Source organism: Dendropsophus ebraccatus, chromosome 5 (assembly GCF_027789765.1).
Source record: "Dendropsophus ebraccatus isolate aDenEbr1 chromosome 5, aDenEbr1.pat, whole genome shotgun sequence".
Classification (NCBI taxonomy): domain Eukaryota; kingdom Metazoa; phylum Chordata; class Amphibia; order Anura; family Hylidae; genus Dendropsophus; species Dendropsophus ebraccatus.
Window position 1 is genome coordinate 25,176,359 of NC_091458.1, and position 20,749 is coordinate 25,197,107.

At 45.0% G+C, this 20,749-nt stretch overlaps 1 protein-coding gene across 3 annotated transcripts in view; it reads left to right on the top strand.

Annotated features, from left to right (window-relative positions):
* DLG2 (discs large MAGUK scaffold protein 2) overlaps positions 1-20,749 on the top strand; it is an 818,767-nt gene that overhangs the window by 15,633 nt on the left and 782,385 nt on the right. For 2 of the 3 annotated variants that reach the window (XM_069969702.1, XM_069969703.1), the window contains exon 1: positions 9,118-9,396. In XM_069969702.1, the coding sequence (XP_069825803.1) occupies positions 9,201-9,396 (196 nt within the window). In that variant the 5' untranslated portion in view covers positions 9,118-9,200. Of the gene's footprint in view, positions 1-279; positions 412-9,117; positions 9,397-20,749 lie in introns of those variants that run through there. The other variant, XM_069969704.1, reaches the window with a different exon arrangement.

Sequence of the window (20,749 nt, forward strand, 5' to 3'; positions counted from 1 at the left end):
TCTATGAATGAGTCTATGGGGTGTGTCTATCTATGAATGAGTCTATAGGGTGTGTCTATCTAAGAAATGAGTCTATGGGCTGTGTCTATCTAAGAAATGAGTCTATGGGCTGTGGACACCAATAAAAGAATCTTTGTATCTTACCTTCTCAGGCCCAGACCTGGACATAACATAGTGTATCGGTTTAGCCAGAGTGTTCCTTTAAGCTTGCTCTGTGCACAGTATAACTTTATTAACCCCAGAGGCTGTGTCATTGAGTTTTTCTGGTTTTACGTGCAGATACTGAGCGAGCGCTGTCACTTCTGGAGGAATACTGCAGCAAGCTGCGGAAAACGGAGGAACGGCAGCTCAAAGAGGCCATCGAGAAGGTCATCCGTATGTTCAAAAGTAACCTCTTCCAAGCTTTAGTCGGTAAGTGCCTGTACAGATATGTTCTTTGTCCCAGTCATTAGGGTTATGAGCATCTCTAGGCAGGGCTGTATTGAGAGCTGCTGCTGCCCTAGGCACTAAACCTGAAGACGCCCCATCTTGGGGAGCGTGGGGGAGCATGGTTTCGCCACATGCATTTCTCTACATGTAGAAACATTCTCTGAATCGCATTTTCATAGTTTTTAACTGCTTAAAACGTAAACAAATTTCTACATTGAATCAATGATTAGAGCCATCTGACTAGGGCTGGGCGATATTGGCCTAAATCAATATCGCGGTTTATCGCATATGTAGCTGCGGTAACGATAATTGGACAATAAATATGACACACCCCTTTTACAAGCCACACCCACTCGGCGGTGCCAAACTGGGGATAGTTTGTTTCAATAAAGTTAAAAAAAAGTACAGTAACTCAATGAGCAGCAACCCAAGCTAGGTACACACTACAGGACATGTATATACAGGTATACAGCTATGTGCACACTACAGGACGTGTATATACAGGTATATAGCTATGTACTATAGGTACCCAGAGTATATATGATGGGTATATAGTATATACAGGTGACAGTACAGGGACGTACATTATAGGGGGCTGTAGATGGCACTGCACTGACACGCTGTAAAGATATCGATCTATCGTTCGTGACAGACGCACATCCAAGGCTGAAGTAGAGGGTGCTGAACACAGAAAGGCCTTTGGCAGGGGATTCCAAAATACAAAGCAGCAAGAGTCCGCAGCACACCAGCATATAGTGAAGAGATAAGCATGCTTGAAAATGATTCTGGAGTGAATTGAAACGTCGTATCCTGCACCTTATTTGATGGAATGAACCACTCTTCACTACATGCTGGTGTGCTGCGGACTCTTGCTGCTTTATCTATATCTATCTATTCTCTATCTATGTATCTATTTATCTATCTATCTTTCTATCTATCTATCTATCTATCTATCTATCTATCTATCTCCTATCTATCTATCCATCTATCTATCTATCTATCTCCTATCTATCTATCTCCTATCTATCTATCTCCTATCTATCTATCTATCTATCTATCTATCTATCTATCTATCTATCTCCTATCTATCTATCTATCTATCTTCTATCTATCCATCTCCTATCTATCTCCTATCTATCTATCTCCTATCTATCTCTCATCTATCTATCTATCTATCTATCTATCTATCTATCTATCTATCCATCTCCTATCTATCTTATCTCCTATCTATCTCCTATCTATCTATCTATCTATCTATCTATCTATCTATCTATCTATCTATCTCCTATCTATCTATCTATCTATCTATCTATCTATCTCCTATCTATCTATCTTCTATCTCCTATCTATCTATCTCCTATCTATCTATCTCCTATCTATCTATCTATCTATCTATCTATCTATCTATCTCCTATTTATCTATCTCCTATCTATCTCTTCCCTATCTATCTATCTATCTCCTCTACGGGGAGGTGGGCAGGGGTGTACGGGGGGGCGGGCAGGGGTGGATGGGTACACAGGGGGGCCGGCAGGGGTGGATGGGTACACAGGGGGGCCGGCAAGGGTGGATGGGTACACAGGGGGGCCGGCAAGGGTGGATGGGTACACAGGGGAGCGGGCAGGGGTGTATGGGTACACAGGAGGGCGGCGAGGGGTGGATGGGTACACAGGTGGGCCCGCAGGGGTGGATGGGTACAAAGGGGGGCCGGCAGGGGTGGATGGGTACACAGGGGGGCCGGCAGGGGTGGATGGGTACACAGGGGGGCCGGCAGGGGTGGATGGGTACCCAGGGGGGCGGGCAGGGGTGGATGGGTACCCAGGGGGGCGGGCAGGGGTGGCTGGGTACCCAGGGGGGCGGGCAGGGGTGGCTGGATACAAAGGGGAGCGGGCAGGGGTGACTGGGTACACAGGGGAGCGGGCAGGGGTGGCTGGGTACACAGGGGGGCGGGCAGGGGTGGCTGGGTACACAGGGGGGCCGGCAGGGGTGGATGGGTACCCAGGGGGGCGGGCAGGGGTGACTGGGTACCCAGGGGGGCGGGCAGGGGTGGCTGGGTACCCAGGGGGGCGGGCAGGGGTGGCTGGGTACCCAGGGGGGCGGGCAGGGGTGGCTGGGTACACAGGGGAGCGGGCAGGGGTGGCTGGGTACACAGGGGGGCGGGCAGGGGTGGCTGGGTACACAGGGGGGCGGGCAGGGGTGGATGGGTACACAGGGGAGCGGGCAGGGGTGTATGGGTACACAGGGGGGCGGGCAGGGGTGGCTGGGTACACAGGGGAGCGGGCAGGGGTGGCTGGGTACACAGGGGGGCGGGTAGGGGTGGCTGGGTACACAGGGGGGCGGGCAGGGGTGGCTGGGTACACAGGGGGGCGGGCAGGGGTGGCTGGGTACACAGGGGGGCGGGCAGGGGTGGATGGGTACACAGGGGGGCGGGCAGGGGTGGCTGGGTACACAGGGGGGCGGGCAGGGGTGGATGGGTACACAGGGGGGCGGGCAGGGGTGGATGGGTATACAGGGAGCTGCATGCATATGCTCCTCCACCTTGAGATCTGACCGGCGTCCCTGCACACACATGACATTAATGTGCAGCGCTCGCCGGGAGGAGGGGGGGGACCGGCACCAGTCCTGTCCGAGCGCCCTTCTCCTCCGGCCGGTGAGCGCTGCACATGTTAATGTCCTGTGTGTGCAGGGACGCCGGACGGGACAGGATCGGCGGGACGGGGGAAGGGCTGTGCACTCAGGAACATTCTCCCCTGGACCCTGCAGCTCCTCCACTTCCCGCGCGCACACCGGCGTCCCTGCACACACAGGACATTAACGTGCAGCGCTCGCCGGCCGGAGGAGAAGGGCGCTCGGACAGGACTGGTGCCGGTCCCCCAACTCCCCCTCCCGGCGAGCGCTGCACGTTAATGTCCTGTGTGTGCAGGGACGCCGGATGGGACAGGGGGAGGGCGGGCGCTCAGACAGGACGGGTGCCGGGGGCGGGCATTCTCACCTGGGCCCTGCTGCTCCTCCACCTCCCACTCTGATTCCGGCGTCCCTGCACATAACGTGCAGCGCTCACGCCGGGCCGCGACTGCGTGCAGAAGCTCTCTGGCAAACACAAAATTACCGCAGATACCGTCCTGGCTAAGTTGAGGTCGGTTAACCGACGCCAGTGACGGTATCGGTATTTTTGCGGTATACCGCCCAGCCCTACGTCTGACAGAATTCTCACCACAGGATTGGTAGGTAATAGCTCCAGGCATCACATTTACCACCACCATACCAGACCTGACCAATACTGCCATACTGTGACTGGATAACACCACCATACCAGACCTGACCAATACCGCCATACTGTGACTGGATAACACTGCCATACCAGACCTGACCAATACCGCCATACTGTGACTGGATAACACTGCCATACCAGACCTGACCTATACCACCATACTGTGACTGGATAACACTGCTATACCAGACCTGACCTATACCACCATACTGTGACTGGATAACACTGCCATACCAGACCTGACCAATACCACCATACTGTGACTGGATAACACCCATACCAGACCTGACCAATACCGCCATACTGTGACTGGATAACACCACCATACCAGACCTGACCAATGGCGCTATACTGTGACTGGATAACACCACCATACCAGACCTGACCAATACCACCATACTGTGACTAGATAACACCACCACACCAGACATAAACAATACCACCATACTGTGACTAAATAACACCTTCATACCAGACTTGAACAATTCCACCATTCCACCCCCCCCCCCCCTTCAAAAAGACACCGGATTTACTGGCAAGTCTGAATGGGAGGTGGGAGACTAAAAAAATAAAAACAAAAAAGAAGTTGTTAAGTAGTTAATCCGCCCCTAAAGGGAGAGGACAGATCTGCATGGAAGGGAAAAGAAAGGATGAAGACATTTCTAGAGGGAGGATCACAGGGTAAGGGTGGGTTCACACTGAGGAATTCTCGCAGATAAATTCCGTGGAATTCCGTCGCCTGTACGCGCGCCTTTCCGTCGGCTCCATAGACACCATTCTATGTGCCGGCTGATTCCGCACATCAATTCTTTTCATGGAATGCGGAATCAGACGGCCCATAAAATGGTGTCTATGGAGCCGACGGAAAGGCGCCTGTACAGGCGACGTAATTCCACTGAATTTATCCGCAAGAATTCCTCATTGTGAACCCACCCTAATATAGAAGGCTGAAGACAGTTTTAGAAAGAGAAGCATTGAGTAGTGTAGAAGGGAGAGGACAGGTCTAGAAGAAGGAGCATAGAATAATGAACAATACAGAGGACGGGTCTAGAAGGAGGACCATAAAGTAGAAGGGAGTGGACAGGTCTAGAAGGAGAAGCATAAAGTAATGGAGAAGGCAGAGGACAGGTCAAGGACGAGAACCCCAAAGCAGAAGGGAGGGGACAGGTCTAGCAGGAGGACCATAAAGTAGAAGGGAGTGGACAGGTCTAGAAGGAAAAGCATAAAGTAATGGAGAAGGCAGAGGACAGGTCAAGGACGAGAACCCCAAAGTAGAAGGGAGGGGACAGGTCTAGCAGGAGAAGCATAAAGTAATGGAGAAGGCAGAGGACGGGTCAAGAAGGACCGTAACGTAGAAGAGAAAGGACACGTCTAGAGGACAGATAACAGACTAATGTAAAATGGAAAGGACACATCTAGAAGGAGAAGCATAAAGCAAAATAGAAAGCAGAGGATGGGTCTAGAAGGAGGAGCAGAGAATATAGTAAAAGGTAAGGAAAAGTCTAGAAGAAAGAGAGCAGAGTATTATGGAAGGCAGAGGACAAGTTTAGAAGGAGCATAGAATAATAGAGAAGGTAGAGGATGGGTCTAGAAGGAGGAGCACAGAGTAATATAGGAGGAAGAAGACAGTTCTAGAAAGAGAAGCAAATAGTAATGTAGAAGAGAGAGGACGGGTCTAGAAGAAGGAGCATAGAGGAAAACAGAAGGCAAAGGACGGGTCTAGAAGGAGGACCATGAAGTAGAAGGGAGAGGTCAGGTCTAGAAGGAGAAGCATAACGTGACGTAGAAGGCAGAGGACGGGTCTAGAAGGAGGACCATAAAGTAGAAGGGAGAGGTCAGGTCTAGAAGGAGAAGCATAACGTGACGTAGAAGGCAGAGGACGGGTCTAGAAGGAGGACCATAAAGTAGAAGGGAGAGGACGGGTCTAGAAGAAGGAGCATATAATAATGGAGAAGGGAAGACCCCCGTGGTTAGCGATAGGCTCAGTAGATGGGTTAGGGCTCACATAATGTGAGGTGCACACCTCCTGGGCACTTGTGTAGCTGTGGTTGGAACATTGAAATATGGGTTTCCTGACCTGGTTGGTTTCCTCTCCCGTCCCTATCCTGTGTATAGTACTGTATGGTGTTTTCAGGACTCAGAATTGCTAGCAGATTTCTTATAACTTTTTCCTTGGAACAGATTTTTTTTCTAGTATTACCCTGCAACCTTGGACGCTTACATCCGTCTTTTTATCAGATGGCAGACGATAGCAATGAGCGCTAGAAGAGAGTCAGAGAGAATGTGAATCAGTATCCCTGTGATGGTGTGATGATGGTGTGCTAGTGAACTGGAGGGGGGGGCAGTTTAAAATAAATTTTTTATAGCTTGTTCCACTTAGTATGCAAATACAATACTATTAGAGCAAAAAACTGACTGTGCTGCAGAAACCATCTGGGTACACCTGCGGGCGATGCTTATGTGTGCTGTTCCTAGCCGAGTCAGATGATGATGCTGGACTCCGAAAAGACTTTAACCCATTCTGAGTGATGTTTCCTATTACTTTCCTCCTTTTTTATAGTTTTTTTTTTTTTGTATTTCATTGTGTTTTATAAATTCAGTGTCTGTGTATTGTAAATTATATACCTACTGAACCTACTGGGAGTGTCTATCCAGCCTTATAAAACGTCAGTACCACAGCTCCTTTAAAGGGATAGTTCACCAACATTTTATTTATTTCAAATGAACTAATCCCAGCAAATACCAGGGATATGTAATATATTTCTATTACAAAATCTCAAGTCTTCCAGTACTTACCAGCTGCTGTATGTCCCACAGGAAGTGGTGTATTCTTCCAGTCTGACACAATGCTGTCTGCTGCCACCTCTGTCCATGTCTGGAACTGTCCAGAGCAGGAGCAAATACCTTTAGAAAACCTCTCCTCCTCTTCAGACTAGAAAGAACACCACATCCTGCAGGGCATACAGCAGCTGACAAGTACTGGAAGACTGTATATTTTTTTAATAAAAGTAAATTACAAATTTCTGGCACTTTCTGGCACCTGTTCATTTGAAAGAAAAATTTTTGGGGCTAACTACCACTTTAAACAGTTGATTGGTGGGAGTCCAACCCCCAACTATCTAATAATTATCCTATCCAGAGGATAGGTCATTAATTTTGTAAGCCTGGGTAATGTGCTTAAAGGGGTACTCCGGTGAAAGTATTTTTCTTTCAAATCAACTGGTTCATAAAGTTATATAGGTTTGTAAATTACTTCTATTTAAAAATCTCACTTGGGAAAAGAGGAGGCACATTTCTGTTGGGAGTTGTAGTCCCGCTGCTCCATCTGCCAGTGCACATTGCTAAACAGATAAATCAGTAGGCAGTTTACAGAGCTGAATGTGTTAGATGTAGCAGAGCTAACCTTGTGATTTGATAGTCAATGTGGCTTTATATAGAACTGCATGTCCCTGATCATATAGAATGATGGATACCAGTTCCCTGCTGGAATAATTCTGGGACAGGAAAGGTCGTAAACCGGCCGTACGTGTTAGATGAACGTCAGCTGATCCAAACAGTTTTGGTGGGATTAGCCCATAGCTTAATGTGCATGGGCAGGTGGGGGAATAAGGGATGAAGCATATGATACCATCATGTTACCTCCTTAATCTCTTCGGGAGTCTGAAGGGCACAGAGGTGTCTGGCAGTGGCATAGTCCCTTCTTCATACTGATATAAATGTGATAGCGATAATACACACAGTGATGTCACAGTACAGGGATAATACACACAGTGATGTCACAGTACAGGGATAATACACACAGTGATGTCACAGTACAGGGATAATACACACAATGATGTCACAGTACAGGGATAATACACACAGTGATGTCACAGTACAGGGATAATACACACAGTGATGTCACAGTACAGGGATAATACACAGTGATGTCACAGTACAGGGATAATACACACAGTGATGTCACAGTACAGGGATAATACACACAGTGATGTCACAGTACAGGGATAATACACAGTGATGTCACAGTACAGGGATAATACACACAGTGATGTCACAGTACAGGGATTATACACGCAGTGATGTCACAGTACAGGGATAATACATGCAGTGATGTCACAGTACAGGGATTATACACGCAGTGATGTCACAGTACAGGGATAATACATGCAGTGATGTCACAGTACAGGGATAATACACGCAGTGATGTCACAGTACAGGGATAATACACGCAGTGATGTCACAGTACAGGGATAATACACAGTGATGTCACAGTACAGGGATATAACACACAGTGATGTCACAGTACAGGGATAATACACACAGTGATGTCACAGTACAGGTATAATACACACAGTGATGTCACAGTACAGGGATAATACACACAGTGATGTCACAGTACAGGGATATTACACGCAGTGATGTCACAGTACAGGGATAATACACGCAATACTATATATAATTTGATTATTGTTTTCTATGCTCTTCATTGGTCATCTCTGGAATCACAGTAATACAGTGCTTTATGCACAATGGGTTAATTAATTTTCCGTAATAATTTTCTGCCGTTTTCTCGCCGGCACCTATACACATATAGACAGAGGAGAAATGGCGGCCTATTCTATTAGATGAAGTGCAGGGCGTCTTTAACTCATTAATCAGCTTTGGGGAATGGAAATAAACTAAAGAGGTTTACGTCGGGGGTGTTTTATGTTTGGATTCATCTCCATAAAATATTATATGTTTTACTTGGAATTAATGTGCCCCAAATAGCTCTAATCCCCTTATGCAGCATTAGGTGCAGAGTAATCCCCCCCGGGGCCGGCGGCCTGCTATGGGGGGGGGGCTGTGCTATACATAATGACATTGCTGCCAGCTCTCCTCTCTGTGTCAGTGATCACAAGCAGAAATGATAGAAATCCAATGCCTGGTAATTGTGTATAGGAAGCCGCCATGTGCAGCCATCGATGTGACCTTATAGAGGACCCATTTTTGCTTGACATCCACTATATGGGTTAAAGGGGTTATCCAGTGCTACAAAAACATGGCCACTTTCTTTCAGAGACAACACGACTCTTGTCTCCAGTTCAGGTACAGTTTGCAGTTAAGCTCCATCCACTTTAATGGAACTGAGCAGCAAAACCTGCACCTAAACCTAAGCTAGAGACAAGAGTGGGGCTGTCTCTGGAAGAAAGTGGCCATGTTTTTGTAGCACTGGATAACCCCTTTAAAGACAGAGGGGGAGATTTATCAAACATGCTGTAAAGTGAAACTGTCTCAGTTGCCCCTAGCAACCAATCAGATTCCACCTTTCATTCCTCACAGACTCTTTTGAAAATGAAAGGTGGAATCTGATTGGTTGCTAGGGGCAACTGAGCCAGTTTCACTTTATACCGTGTCTGATAAATCTCCCCCAGAGGTCCCATTGCTGCGGGTGTATACACTCCCTGATAGCAGTGCGGTGCTGTAATAGGATATCACTAATGCAACAAGTCAGATCGTGAGATGTCTTCCCTAGCGGATCTTCCCCCATCAGCCACTGCAACACTGCCACAAAGTGCAGACCAGTTTCCCAGGACTGGATCCATCTTTTCCCAGCACCCAGGGAGGAGCGGCAGGGAGCGGAGCAGATTTCAAAGCCCCACAGAGATTTGCCTTATTCCTACTGTAGATTTTCTCATCTCTGATCCGTATGATACAGGTGAACGACCAATATCCCTAAGCATAGATGAAGAAACTAAACACTTCCCTTCTTCTTTATTATATTATTTACTACAAATACTTAATATCTGTATTTGTTATCCTATAAAATGGACATCTTATTATTTTAGATTTGATAGCCACCAGGTGGCGCTGTGTCCCTAGTATTGCCCAGTTACATCTATTGCTTTCAGCAGTTCGTAATGTAATTGTTTCTAAAAAAAAGTCTGATAGCCTGTCACTTATATGTATCATTAAGAGGAGAATCCGTAGGTTGTAGCCACATGTGCAAAGAAAAATCAGCGCGGAAATTGACGTGCGGTGCAGGTTTCAAATCCGCAGCAGATTGAGTTTAGTGTCATAATGCTGTGGGGAATTCTGACTTTAGTGTGGAGTCACAGTGCCACAGTAGATCCACAGTGCTCAGGATTTTGCTGTGGAAACATAGTTGTTTGCCTCCTTATCCAGGTTTAGAAAAACATGACTTTCTTCCAGAAACAGCACCACTCCTGTCCTCGGTTTGGGTGTGGGCAGCTTAAATTCGTAAGAATAAATGGAGCTGAATTGTAATACCACCCGCATCCTGAAGACAGAGTGGCGCTGTTTTTGCAAGTAAGTAGCTATGCTTTTTTTCTTAACCTGGATAACCCCTTCAACCTATAGACAGCTAGATCCTTCCGATATATATTAAGTGGAGGCTTAGATGCATAGCTAGAGACTAAGGCTCTGTTTACACGGAGTAAAACTGGCGGAGTTCCCGCCAGCCTCCATGTAATAGTGGCAGTCTTTGGGAGGCTCGCTCGCCTCCACTCTCAGCGTGGAAGAATGGACAAGTCCACTCTCCAGCGCGGAGAGAGGAGGCGCGAGAGCCTCCCATAGACTGCCAGTATGACACGAAGGCTGACGGGATTCCGCGGTGAAGAATTCCGCTAGTTTTACTCTGTGTGAACGGAGCCTAATATAGACTCCAGGTAATGGATACACTGTGAACTTTGTCATGACATTGAAAAGCCATGAAAGGCTCCTGTGGCTGTGGTGGGTTGTGTAGCTGTTCCGAGAGGGATATAGAATTGCCTGAATTCCCAACTAGAGTGTACAACAGGAACAAGAAGTTACAGGTTGTACACTAGAAAGAAAGTTGGGCAATGAAGACAACAGAGCAGTCAGTTGAAGATGGTAAATTAACCTTATTTACAAGACAGTTTAAAATCCCTTTAAATTAATGACTTTACAGCGTATATGGGGACGAATGCCACTGTAAGGGCCAACGTAGGCTGTGAGGGCATCCACTTAAAGAGGAGCTGTGATCAGTCCTATAAAAATGTGATTTTTAAAGCAACAAAACAATGTTGGAATCCGTGCATAAAGATAATAACATGATAGTAAAAAAAAAACAAAAAAAAATCCATTTAACAGTTAAACATGATGAATTCTATACTGTGGCATCCATCACCCAAAAGCAAATATGGTGTCTGTATGAAATGGAAAAGCGCTGTCTACTACGCGATTCATTCCTTAAAGGGATTGTCCAGGCTTAGAAAAACGTGTCCGCTTTCTGCCAGACAAAGCACCTCCCCTGTCCTCAGGTGTGGGTTTTTTTTTTTAAGTGAATGGAGGTGTAATACCACAGACAACCTTAAGGCAGGGGTGGCGCAGTTTTTTTCTAATCTCGGATTACCCCTTTAATTTTTATATGTTTACCAGCCAGATATATAAAAAAAGCATCTAAAACATGTAATAAATGTTGGCGTTGTGCTTTATACTGTTGGCTGTGGCAGGTGAAGAGATTTCGGGGACAGAACATGGAGAGACAAAGGAACGGCTTACATAATCTCAGACCCCCTGGCAGGAGGCTGCTGTCTGTATTTTCCCACACAGACATCTTGAGAATCCAGAATGTTTGTCTACACTTTTGGCAAAATAATTGTTTGTAATATCTGATGGCTGCCTCTGTACTGTAGAGGAAATATGGCTTCTATTACTCTCATTTAAAGGAACATTAACCCTGGAAATAAAGGAAAGGGAAGTGGAGGATAAAAGGGAACCAGTCAGGAGGCTTGTGCTGATATGGTTCCCAGCAGCACAGTATAGATCTGCTGTGCAGCTCCCTGAGTCCACTAGACACGGCTGTAGCAGTAGCTTTACAAGGAGTTTTATATCGAGGCGTGCAAGGCCGGGAGAGGGGCAACAACTAGTCATCTGGGCGGGGACTGTTTACACACTGTGTGGTCGTTCTTATGGCCATAGTGTGAATGAAAGTCAATGAATAATTTATTTTCATTCACACACCCATGCAGCCGGCAGACTTCTATAGGTGTAAAATAATGTTCCTATGGCCTATAATGCATTATGGGCCAAATTATTGAGTTAAACAGCGGATGTTGTTTTACGTTGTGTGAACATGACCTGAAGCTGCAGAAAATCTTCACTTCCTGGTCCACTCTGTCTCCACTCATCTGTCCTCCCCCTCCCTTCTGAGACCAAAGTCACATGATCTCTGTTCTGTTGCCAGGCAAGCTGTAACACCTCATCTGTAAACCTGCCCACACTAACATTACGCCAATCAGTGAAACAACAGGCGGGGAAACAACAGAAAAGTGACAGCCTCCAAAGCAGTATGGGGGAAAGGAAACACAGTTGTTTTATCTCTCTCTTTCTCTCTCTCTTTCTAATCTATCCATGTAGATAGATGGATATTTTGTTTTCATTGTAAAGCAGTAGCAGATTGAGCCAGCGATGGGCAGATACTACAAGATAAGACAGATACATGGGAGTGGGCTCTAAGATCCAATGCATGCTGTGAAATGTAGTTTCCTGGATAGGTAATGGTGGCAGCTAAAAAGATGGCTCAAAATACTCAGGAGAACTTGGGCAAGACCAGCTAGGTTTGGAAGCATTTTGTTTTTTATCTCTTGGGTGGAATATCCAAGGGGATAGTGGGAACATGGAGAGGTAAGTATCCATGGGATCTGTCTTAGTTTAGGGGGTCTGGTCTGGGTCTGTATTAGCTTAGGTTGTCTTGTCTGGGGACTAAAACCTCAACATGTAACATAATAATAGTAGTGTGGTTACTCTATAGCCACCACTCGCACAGTCCTTATACAGTCACATGGACGACAGGGCATATATCATAAGAAGTCGGAGCAGTGTTGTAAGGAGCAGCCACTTCAAGGCCCAGATTACTCCGCCATCTTACTGACTTGGCTCAACAAATTAACTCTAGTCCATTGTATGTGTTCTGCAGCGACAGACCCTCGACCTTGTAACAAATCATTTCCAGGTTTAACAGATGGAATATTCATTAGTAAGTAAATGTCTTCTTATTCCTCTGGAGTATCATCAAGATGAGTAATCAGCGGTGATCAGTGAGAGAGGAGACAGAGACATGGCCTCTCATCGGCAATTCTGTGAGGAGCCAAATACCAGACAATACGAAATCTAGTTCTTAAATTATTGTTAGGTTTGTTAACAATCTATATGTGTATGCTGATAGATAGAAATTCTATCTATCTATCTATCTATCTATCTATCTATCTATCTAATATCTATCTATATGATATCTATCTATCTATCTATCTGTTATCTGTCTATCTATTTATCGATCAATCTATCTATATCTAACTACCTCTTTTTTGCTGATGTCCCATTGTCATTGGCCACACATGCCCTCTTGTACACGGGCCAACTAGAAGGACACAAATGACAGCCGTCTTGTAGTATCTGCCCACTACTGGCTCCATCCACTTTTTCTTTGCTCAGTAAACACTCTATCTATCTATCTATCTATCTATCTATCTATCTATCTATCTATCTATCTATCTGTTCATCTACTACATAGATGGGTTAGAGAATGAGACAGATGAAACAACAGGGTCTCCTTTCCCCTATACTACTCAGGAGAGGCTGTTATTTCCCCACCCATAGCTTGTGTGATGTCAGTGGTGGGCAGGGTTACAGAACAGGTGTTACAACTTGCCTGGCAACAGAAGAGACAGAGATCATGTGACCCCTGTCTCAGAAGGGAGGGGGAGGACAAAGGTGTGAAGACAACGTGGACAAGGAAGTGCGGATTTTCTGCAGCTTTAGGGTGTGCTACAGGATGTCAGGATGTGCTACAGACGGACCAGTTTATGCAATAAAAATGTATTACAAACAAGCTTAGATTATGGGTGGGGATTGAACAGGGTTGAATTTTTCTTAACCTGAGTTCCCCTTTTAACACTTAAGACAAAAGTTGTCCAAACCCTCGAACTTCAGCCAATCATCTAAGTATGTTGTGGCCTCCTGACTCTTCCCCAACAGATGATGTCAGTGACTAGATGGGTCAAGTGTGTTAGTTTTTCACTATCCGATCCTTTCGTTTTACAAGGAATAAGCCGCCGCCAGAGCTCTCTAATATGTAAATGAGGCTCAAGTGCCATGAGGGCGTTCCCCAGCATGGCAAGAGTCCAGGTTTTGTCAGCCCATTTCTTCTTATTCCCAGCCACCATGCCTGTTTGTGGCCTATTAGTTGTCTATCAAAAACATATGTAAGCGAGCATGGAAGTGATAAATTAGGAGGACAACATGTGACCGGAAGAATAAGACCCATTTAGCCACAAGCATATTTTTAACCCTGTATAGCTGCTGACAAGTCTGCTATAAAGTTGTTCACTAGGATATGCCACTAATGTCTGACTAGTGTGTGTGTGTGTGGGGGGGGGGGGGGTACCACCAATGTGGGCCCCTGATTACTATACCAACTTTGCACCAGTTGCCAGGATGGCTGTTATAATATGTATTAGACTTAGCATTGGCAGTGCCACCTCCATCACTATCAGTCACAGAGCTCAGTGCTGGATTATATCCCGCAGGGGGTAAAAGAGCTTCAGATATTTTGTATCCAGGAGGAATTGTTGATTAAAATTCTCGTCAGGACAGAAGTGATAATTTCGAACTAGATAGAAGAAATGTCATTAATCCCAGATAACGTTCCTAAAATACTAATGATGGCGGCTGATTGTCATTGGGGGAAGCGAATGCAGAGGAGATGTACTCGCAACTAATCGATGATTCTTATACCACTAAGCTGACGAGAACCAGCTTGTGAGATTAACTGTTTGTAAGACATTGCATGCTTATCTTATTGTAATCAACCAGTATTATACTTCAGAGCTGCAATCACAAAGGCTAGTAAGGAAGACACATTCCTGACAAGGGATGTCCATGGTGTGGAGGCATTTTGAAAAGACCAATGGCCGATCATAGGAAGGTAATGCCAGCTGGAGGTACAACCGTGCAGAAAGATCCGGGACTTTTGGTGGCGCTGATGGTATCAGATAAACATCACTCCTTCAATGATGGGAGTAGTAGTACTTGATGTAAAATCAATCGAATCGAATCTGATGAAGAGGCTGTGCCTTGAAAAGCGTAATTCCTTTTGAAGGAGTGATGTTTATCTGATGCCGTCAGCGCCACCAAAAGTCCCGGATCTTTCTGCACGGTTGTACCTCCAGCTAGCATTACCTTCCTTTGATTCTCCACCGGGATCTCCCGGCCGCGGACTGGCTGCAATAGGCTATTTGATTATGCGATCGGCGGTGTCGGTCTCGTAGCACGACCAACCCCAGGTGAGCGGCTCCAAAGCCACCATTTCTATTCAAATGTCCAGTTTGCAGTAACACACTATGTGCACCCCCGGTGTTTTTTAATCTCTCCAGAATGGCCGATTAATACCTGGATGGGTCAGGTCCACCAAAGTTAGAGCCTTGGTTCTAGAGTGGCTCTCTGCCAGGACTAGTGGTGGGGCATCCCAACTGGACAACAATATGATGTTTGAGGGGTTGCACCACCTAAAAAAATATTGCCTACATCATGACACAATAGGGTTTTCTGGAACTAGAGAATTGATAGCCTATCACTGTCATAGGCTATCAGAACAGATTGGTGGGGGTCCAACCACTGGTGTGCCTGCCGATCAGCCAACTGAAGGGGTATGAGACGCAGAGCAACTTCTGTACTGCCAAGTAAAGCAGCGTATAACAGTGACAGCAAAGTGAACTGTATACTTCTATATAATATTTAATGCTAAGTACTGCCAAAAAAGAGAGCACCAACAACTTTTTCTGGAGGTTGTAGTGTATACATGATGTGGCTCTTAAGGGGTCATAGATAGAGATGAGCGAATCTCGAGCATGCTCGAGTCGATCCGAACCCGAACTTTCGGCATTTGATTAGCGGTGGCTGCTGAACTTGGATAAAGCCCTAAGGCTATGTGGAAATCATGGATCTAGTCATTGGCTGTATCCATGTTTTCCAGACAACCTTAGAGCTTTATCCAAGTTCAGCAGCCCCAGCTAATCAAATGCCGAACGTTCGGGTTCGGATCGACTGGAACCCGGTTCACTCATCTCTAGTCATAGGATACAGAGCAATGTGTCCCCTTCATGTTTTCCTTTTGATATTGGATGTGTCTGGTACTGCAGCTTGGCTCCATTTATCTATATAAGATTATCCGTCTGTGAACTCTAAAAGGGGTTATCCAGCATTAGAAAAACATGGCCACTTCTTTCCAGAGACAAGACAACTCTTGTGACCAGGTCAGGTGAGGTTTGCAATTAGGCTCCATTCACTTCAATGGAACTGAGTTGCAAAATTTGCACCCAAACTGGAGACAAGAGAGGTGATGTCTCTGGAAATAAGTGGCCATGTTTTTTAACTCCTGGATAACCCCTGTAATACAAAGCACTGCCATTACTGAGTACAAAGGTGATCTTCGGAGATGACAGGAGTTACACCCTTAGTAATGTGATATTATTGGTCTATCCTGTACTGCCAAGTACAGCAGCGTATAACAGTGACAGCAAAGTGAACTGTATACTTCTATATAATATTTAATGCTAAGTACTGCCAAAAAAGAGAGCACCAACAACTTCTTCTGGAGGTTGTAGTGTATACATGATGTGGTTCTTAAGGGGTCATGGAATACAGAGCAACTTGTCCTCTTCATGGTTTTCCTTTTGATTTTGGATTTTTCTGGTACTGCATCTTGACTTCATTCACCTACATGGGATTATCCTCTATGAGTTTTAATACTAAAGGGGTTATCCAGCACTACAAAAACACGGCCACTTTCCCCCTACTGTTGTCTCCAGATTGGGTGGGGTTTTGAAACTCAGTCCCATTGAAGTAAATGGAGTTAATTGCAAACCACACCTGAACTGGAGACAACAGTAGGGGGAAAAGTGGCCATGTTTTTGTAGCGCTGGATAACCCCTTAAGCACTGCCATTACTAAGTACAAAGGTGATCTTCAAGGGTGCCAGGAATGAGACCCCTTGTAATGTGATATTATTGGTCTATCCTGTACTGCCAAGTAAAGCAGCGTATAACAGTGACAGCAAAGTGAACCGTATACTTCTATATAATATTCATACCAAGTTAACGCTTTTCATTCTATATTGTTCATCATGGGTTCAATAGAATAGACAAATGCTGCATTTACACAGAGCGATAATTCCCCCGATCGTACGATTAACGATTTTTTTTTATAACGATCAGCGTTTAGACGTAATGATATATCGTACGGAAAAATCGTTTTGCGATCGCTTACGCCTATCTCGCACATAGGTTAAATCGGTGAACGACTGTTTACACGGAACGATCTGCGAATTTTTTGCGAATGACGATTTAAGAATATGTAAGATCAAAATGAACGATTTCTCACTCGTCGTTTGATCGTTCGCTGCGTTTACACATACAATTATCGTTTGAATTCCATCGTTATCGTACAAATTTGAATGATAATCGTGCCGTGTGAACGCAGCATAAGGGCCCTATTACACGAGACGATTATTATGCGAAAAATTGTTAAATCGTTCGAATTTAAACGGTAATCGTTCTGTGTAATTGCAGGCAACAATCGGCTGTATGTCTGAACCTCAAATTATCGTTAATCGTGCGCTAATCGTTCGCTGTAATTCCACATTCGTTCGCTCAAGTTCCGCGTTTTTTCACTAATCGTTCCGTGTAATAGCACATTCTTCATTGTTTTGCTGGGATCAGAAGGAATAAACGATCATAGTAACAATCGCAATAACGATCCTAGTAACGATCGTAACTAACGATTATGATGAAAGATTTCAGGTAAACGATAAACAATCTTGTCTGCGATCGTTTATCGTTAGTCTTGAATCGTTAAAAATCACTCTGTGTAAAAGGACCCTAAGGGCCCTATTACACGGGGCGATTATTGTGCGAAAAATCGATAAATCGTTCGAACTTAAATGATAATCGTTCTGTGTAATTGCAGGCAACAATCGAAAAATTGTTCGTATGTCGTTGATCGTTTATTTAGATCTGAACCTAAAATTATCGTTAATTGTTCGCTGTATTTCCACGTTCGTTCGCTCAAGTTCCGCGTTTTTTCACTAATCGTCCAGTGTAATGGCACATTGTTCATTGTTTTTCTGGGATCAGAAGGAATAAACGATCATAGTAACGATCGCAATAACGATCATAGTAACGATCGTAACTAACGATTATCGATCTGTGTAATATGGTGAACGATTTCAGGTTAACGATAAACAATCTCGTTTGCGATCGTTTATTGTTAGTCTTTAATCGTTAAAATTTGCTCAATGTAATAGGACCCTAAGGGAGGTGAAAGAAGGGGTGTGGAACATAAGACTATTTATGGCCAATCTATTCGATCATGTTTTCTCTCAGCTGTCTGAAGCAAGATACTCAGCACGCCTCACGGCAGATATGACCAAGTATGAATCTCACGATTAAGAGCTAAATGCAAGGCCTACAAAAACAAGAGACGACCAACAGCATCATGTGGAGGTTGTGGCATAGAGAAGGTTTCACACTATAAATCCTGTACTAGTCATTGCTCCCACTAGCCAGAAACCAACTCCACACTGATGAAGGGCAAAAACCCTGAAACAGCTGTCTGTGGATGGATACCTTGCTTAGGTGGTTTCCTTAATCGGAGACATTCCTTGGCTTGGTTGTTCCTTCCCAGAGGAAGGTCTGGCTAGTTCACTAACGTTGAGATTCGTGATGGTGTCTCTGCAGTGTTCTTTTGCATACTATAAATCCTGTAGACTGAGATGGTAGGATATATAAAGACGTGACCACCACAACAGTGTGTACATGCAGTGGTGCTCAATTTATTTGGTGTCAAAATTTTCGGTTGGTTCTCCTTTAATTGCTCAGATGACAAATGTAAATGAACGGACATAAATGAGATGGTTTCCTGATACATGAAGGCAAGTGAAGGTTTTCATGGGGAATTCTGGCCGTCACTCCGGTACACCGCCTTCTTCAGGGGATAGTGTCTGTCTCGCCAGCTTTTGTTTCTCATTAGTAAAACAATAATGACAAGAATAGCAATTTTTGTCCGAGTGACAGCATTCAAGACAAGTGCGTGCTTCAACATCCAGGGCTAATAAGATGCTCTGACCTTGGAAAGTTGAGCCAGTAATTGCTTGGAAGGAGTGTGTCTGCGGGTTTCACAGAACTTTCCCTACTGTCTGCTCCTTGTTTACTCTGTCTTTCTATACATGATTTATGGCTTTGCTGAAAAGGCCTGCGTCCCTGATGAAAATCTTAACTACATCTACCACCAAAACAGCAATGGTGTGATATGCGACCCCGCAGTATAAGATGCCGACATATTATACATCTTCACAGCTGTCTTACAGCCCCTTATACTCTATTTGTAGTGGATCGCCCCCTGCAATCTCTATAAAGGGAGAGTAGATTATTAACCTACAACCAGACATGTTGATTCTTTTTAAAGGGAAAAATAAAAACCTAAACCAATTGGTGTCAGAAAGTTATACCGTTTACTTTTATATAAAAAAAAAGTTTAACAGTACTTATCAGCTGCTGGATGTCCTGTGGGAAGTGCTGTATTCTTTTCAGTCTCACAGTCTCTTCAGTGCTCTCTGCTGCCTCCTCTGTCCATGTCAGGCCCTGTCCATAGCAGGATAGGTTTTCCATGGGGATTTGCTCCTGCTCTGGACAGTTTCTGACATGGACAGAGGTGGCAGCAGAGAGCACTGTGTCAGACTGAAAAGAATACACCACTTTCTGCAGGACATACAGCAGCTGATAAGTACTAGAAGGCTTGATATTTTTAATATGGGTAATTTACAAATCTGTTATGATGATAGGTCAGGGACATTAGGACAGGGTGGGATCCCGGGATGGTTGGGAGGTATGACTATATGGTGGCACATGATGTGGCCAAGGGTCCGGAGCGGTTTTTAACAACTAAGGATAAACAACCGCAAACGAGATTGTTTATCGTTAACCTGAAATTGTTCACCCTATTACACAGAACGATGGTCGTTAGTTACAATCGTTACTATGATCGTTTATTCCTTCTGATCCCAGCAAAACAATGAACGATGTGCAATTACACTGAACGATTAGTGAACAAATGCGGAACTTGAGCGAACGAATGTGGAATTACAGCGAACGATTAACAATAATTAACGGTTCAGATCTAAATCAACAATCAACGACATACGAACGATTTTTCGATCGTTGCCTGCAATTACACAGAACGATGATCGTTTAAATTCGAACGATATAACGATTTTTCGCACGATAATCGTCCCGTGTAATAGGGCCCTAAGACTTGATATTATGGAACCTAAAGAGACAGAGTACAGTGCTCTGACTTTATTAGCCTGTCGCCATGAGGATTGGGAGGGGTAAGGTGACCCCTATATACATCTATATACAGAGGTACTGCCATTATCTAATACGCTATAATGTATGCCTGATTCTGTGGCGGCCTCAGATTCCTGTCACTATATATAGTTATAGGGTAGCATCAGAGATAGAGCGATTACACATGAGGCTGGGTCGGAGCGAAGCGTTGCTGCCTCGGTGATCGGTGGGGAGGAACGCCGTCGCTTTGATGCCGCTGTACGTCTGCCTATTATTTATTTATGGACCACTGACTTACATAAGCTGCTGGTAGGAACAGCACAATACCAGGGGACTGGCTTATACCTCAGATACTGAAGGTTTACAGGCAATCTTCCTGCACACCCCGCTATTAATGAGCGGCCTGGCTGTGTAATTCTATGAGATTACAACCGCACATAAATCTGTAGCTGTATTATATCATTCTTTATGCTGCCGCCTGGATTACAGCAAAACCCTAATCTATGGGAATTGCTCACGTATCGTCTAATTAGATTTATACTGTTCTCTTCTTTCTGTAGCGCCCCCTAGTGTAATCAGCTGGTTCTGGCTCTTTATGTTGCCTAGCAACCACATTCAAACCATGGTTTTACCAATGATCGCAGTTACACAGAAGTAGATAATGTACGCGCTATACCATAGGCCGAG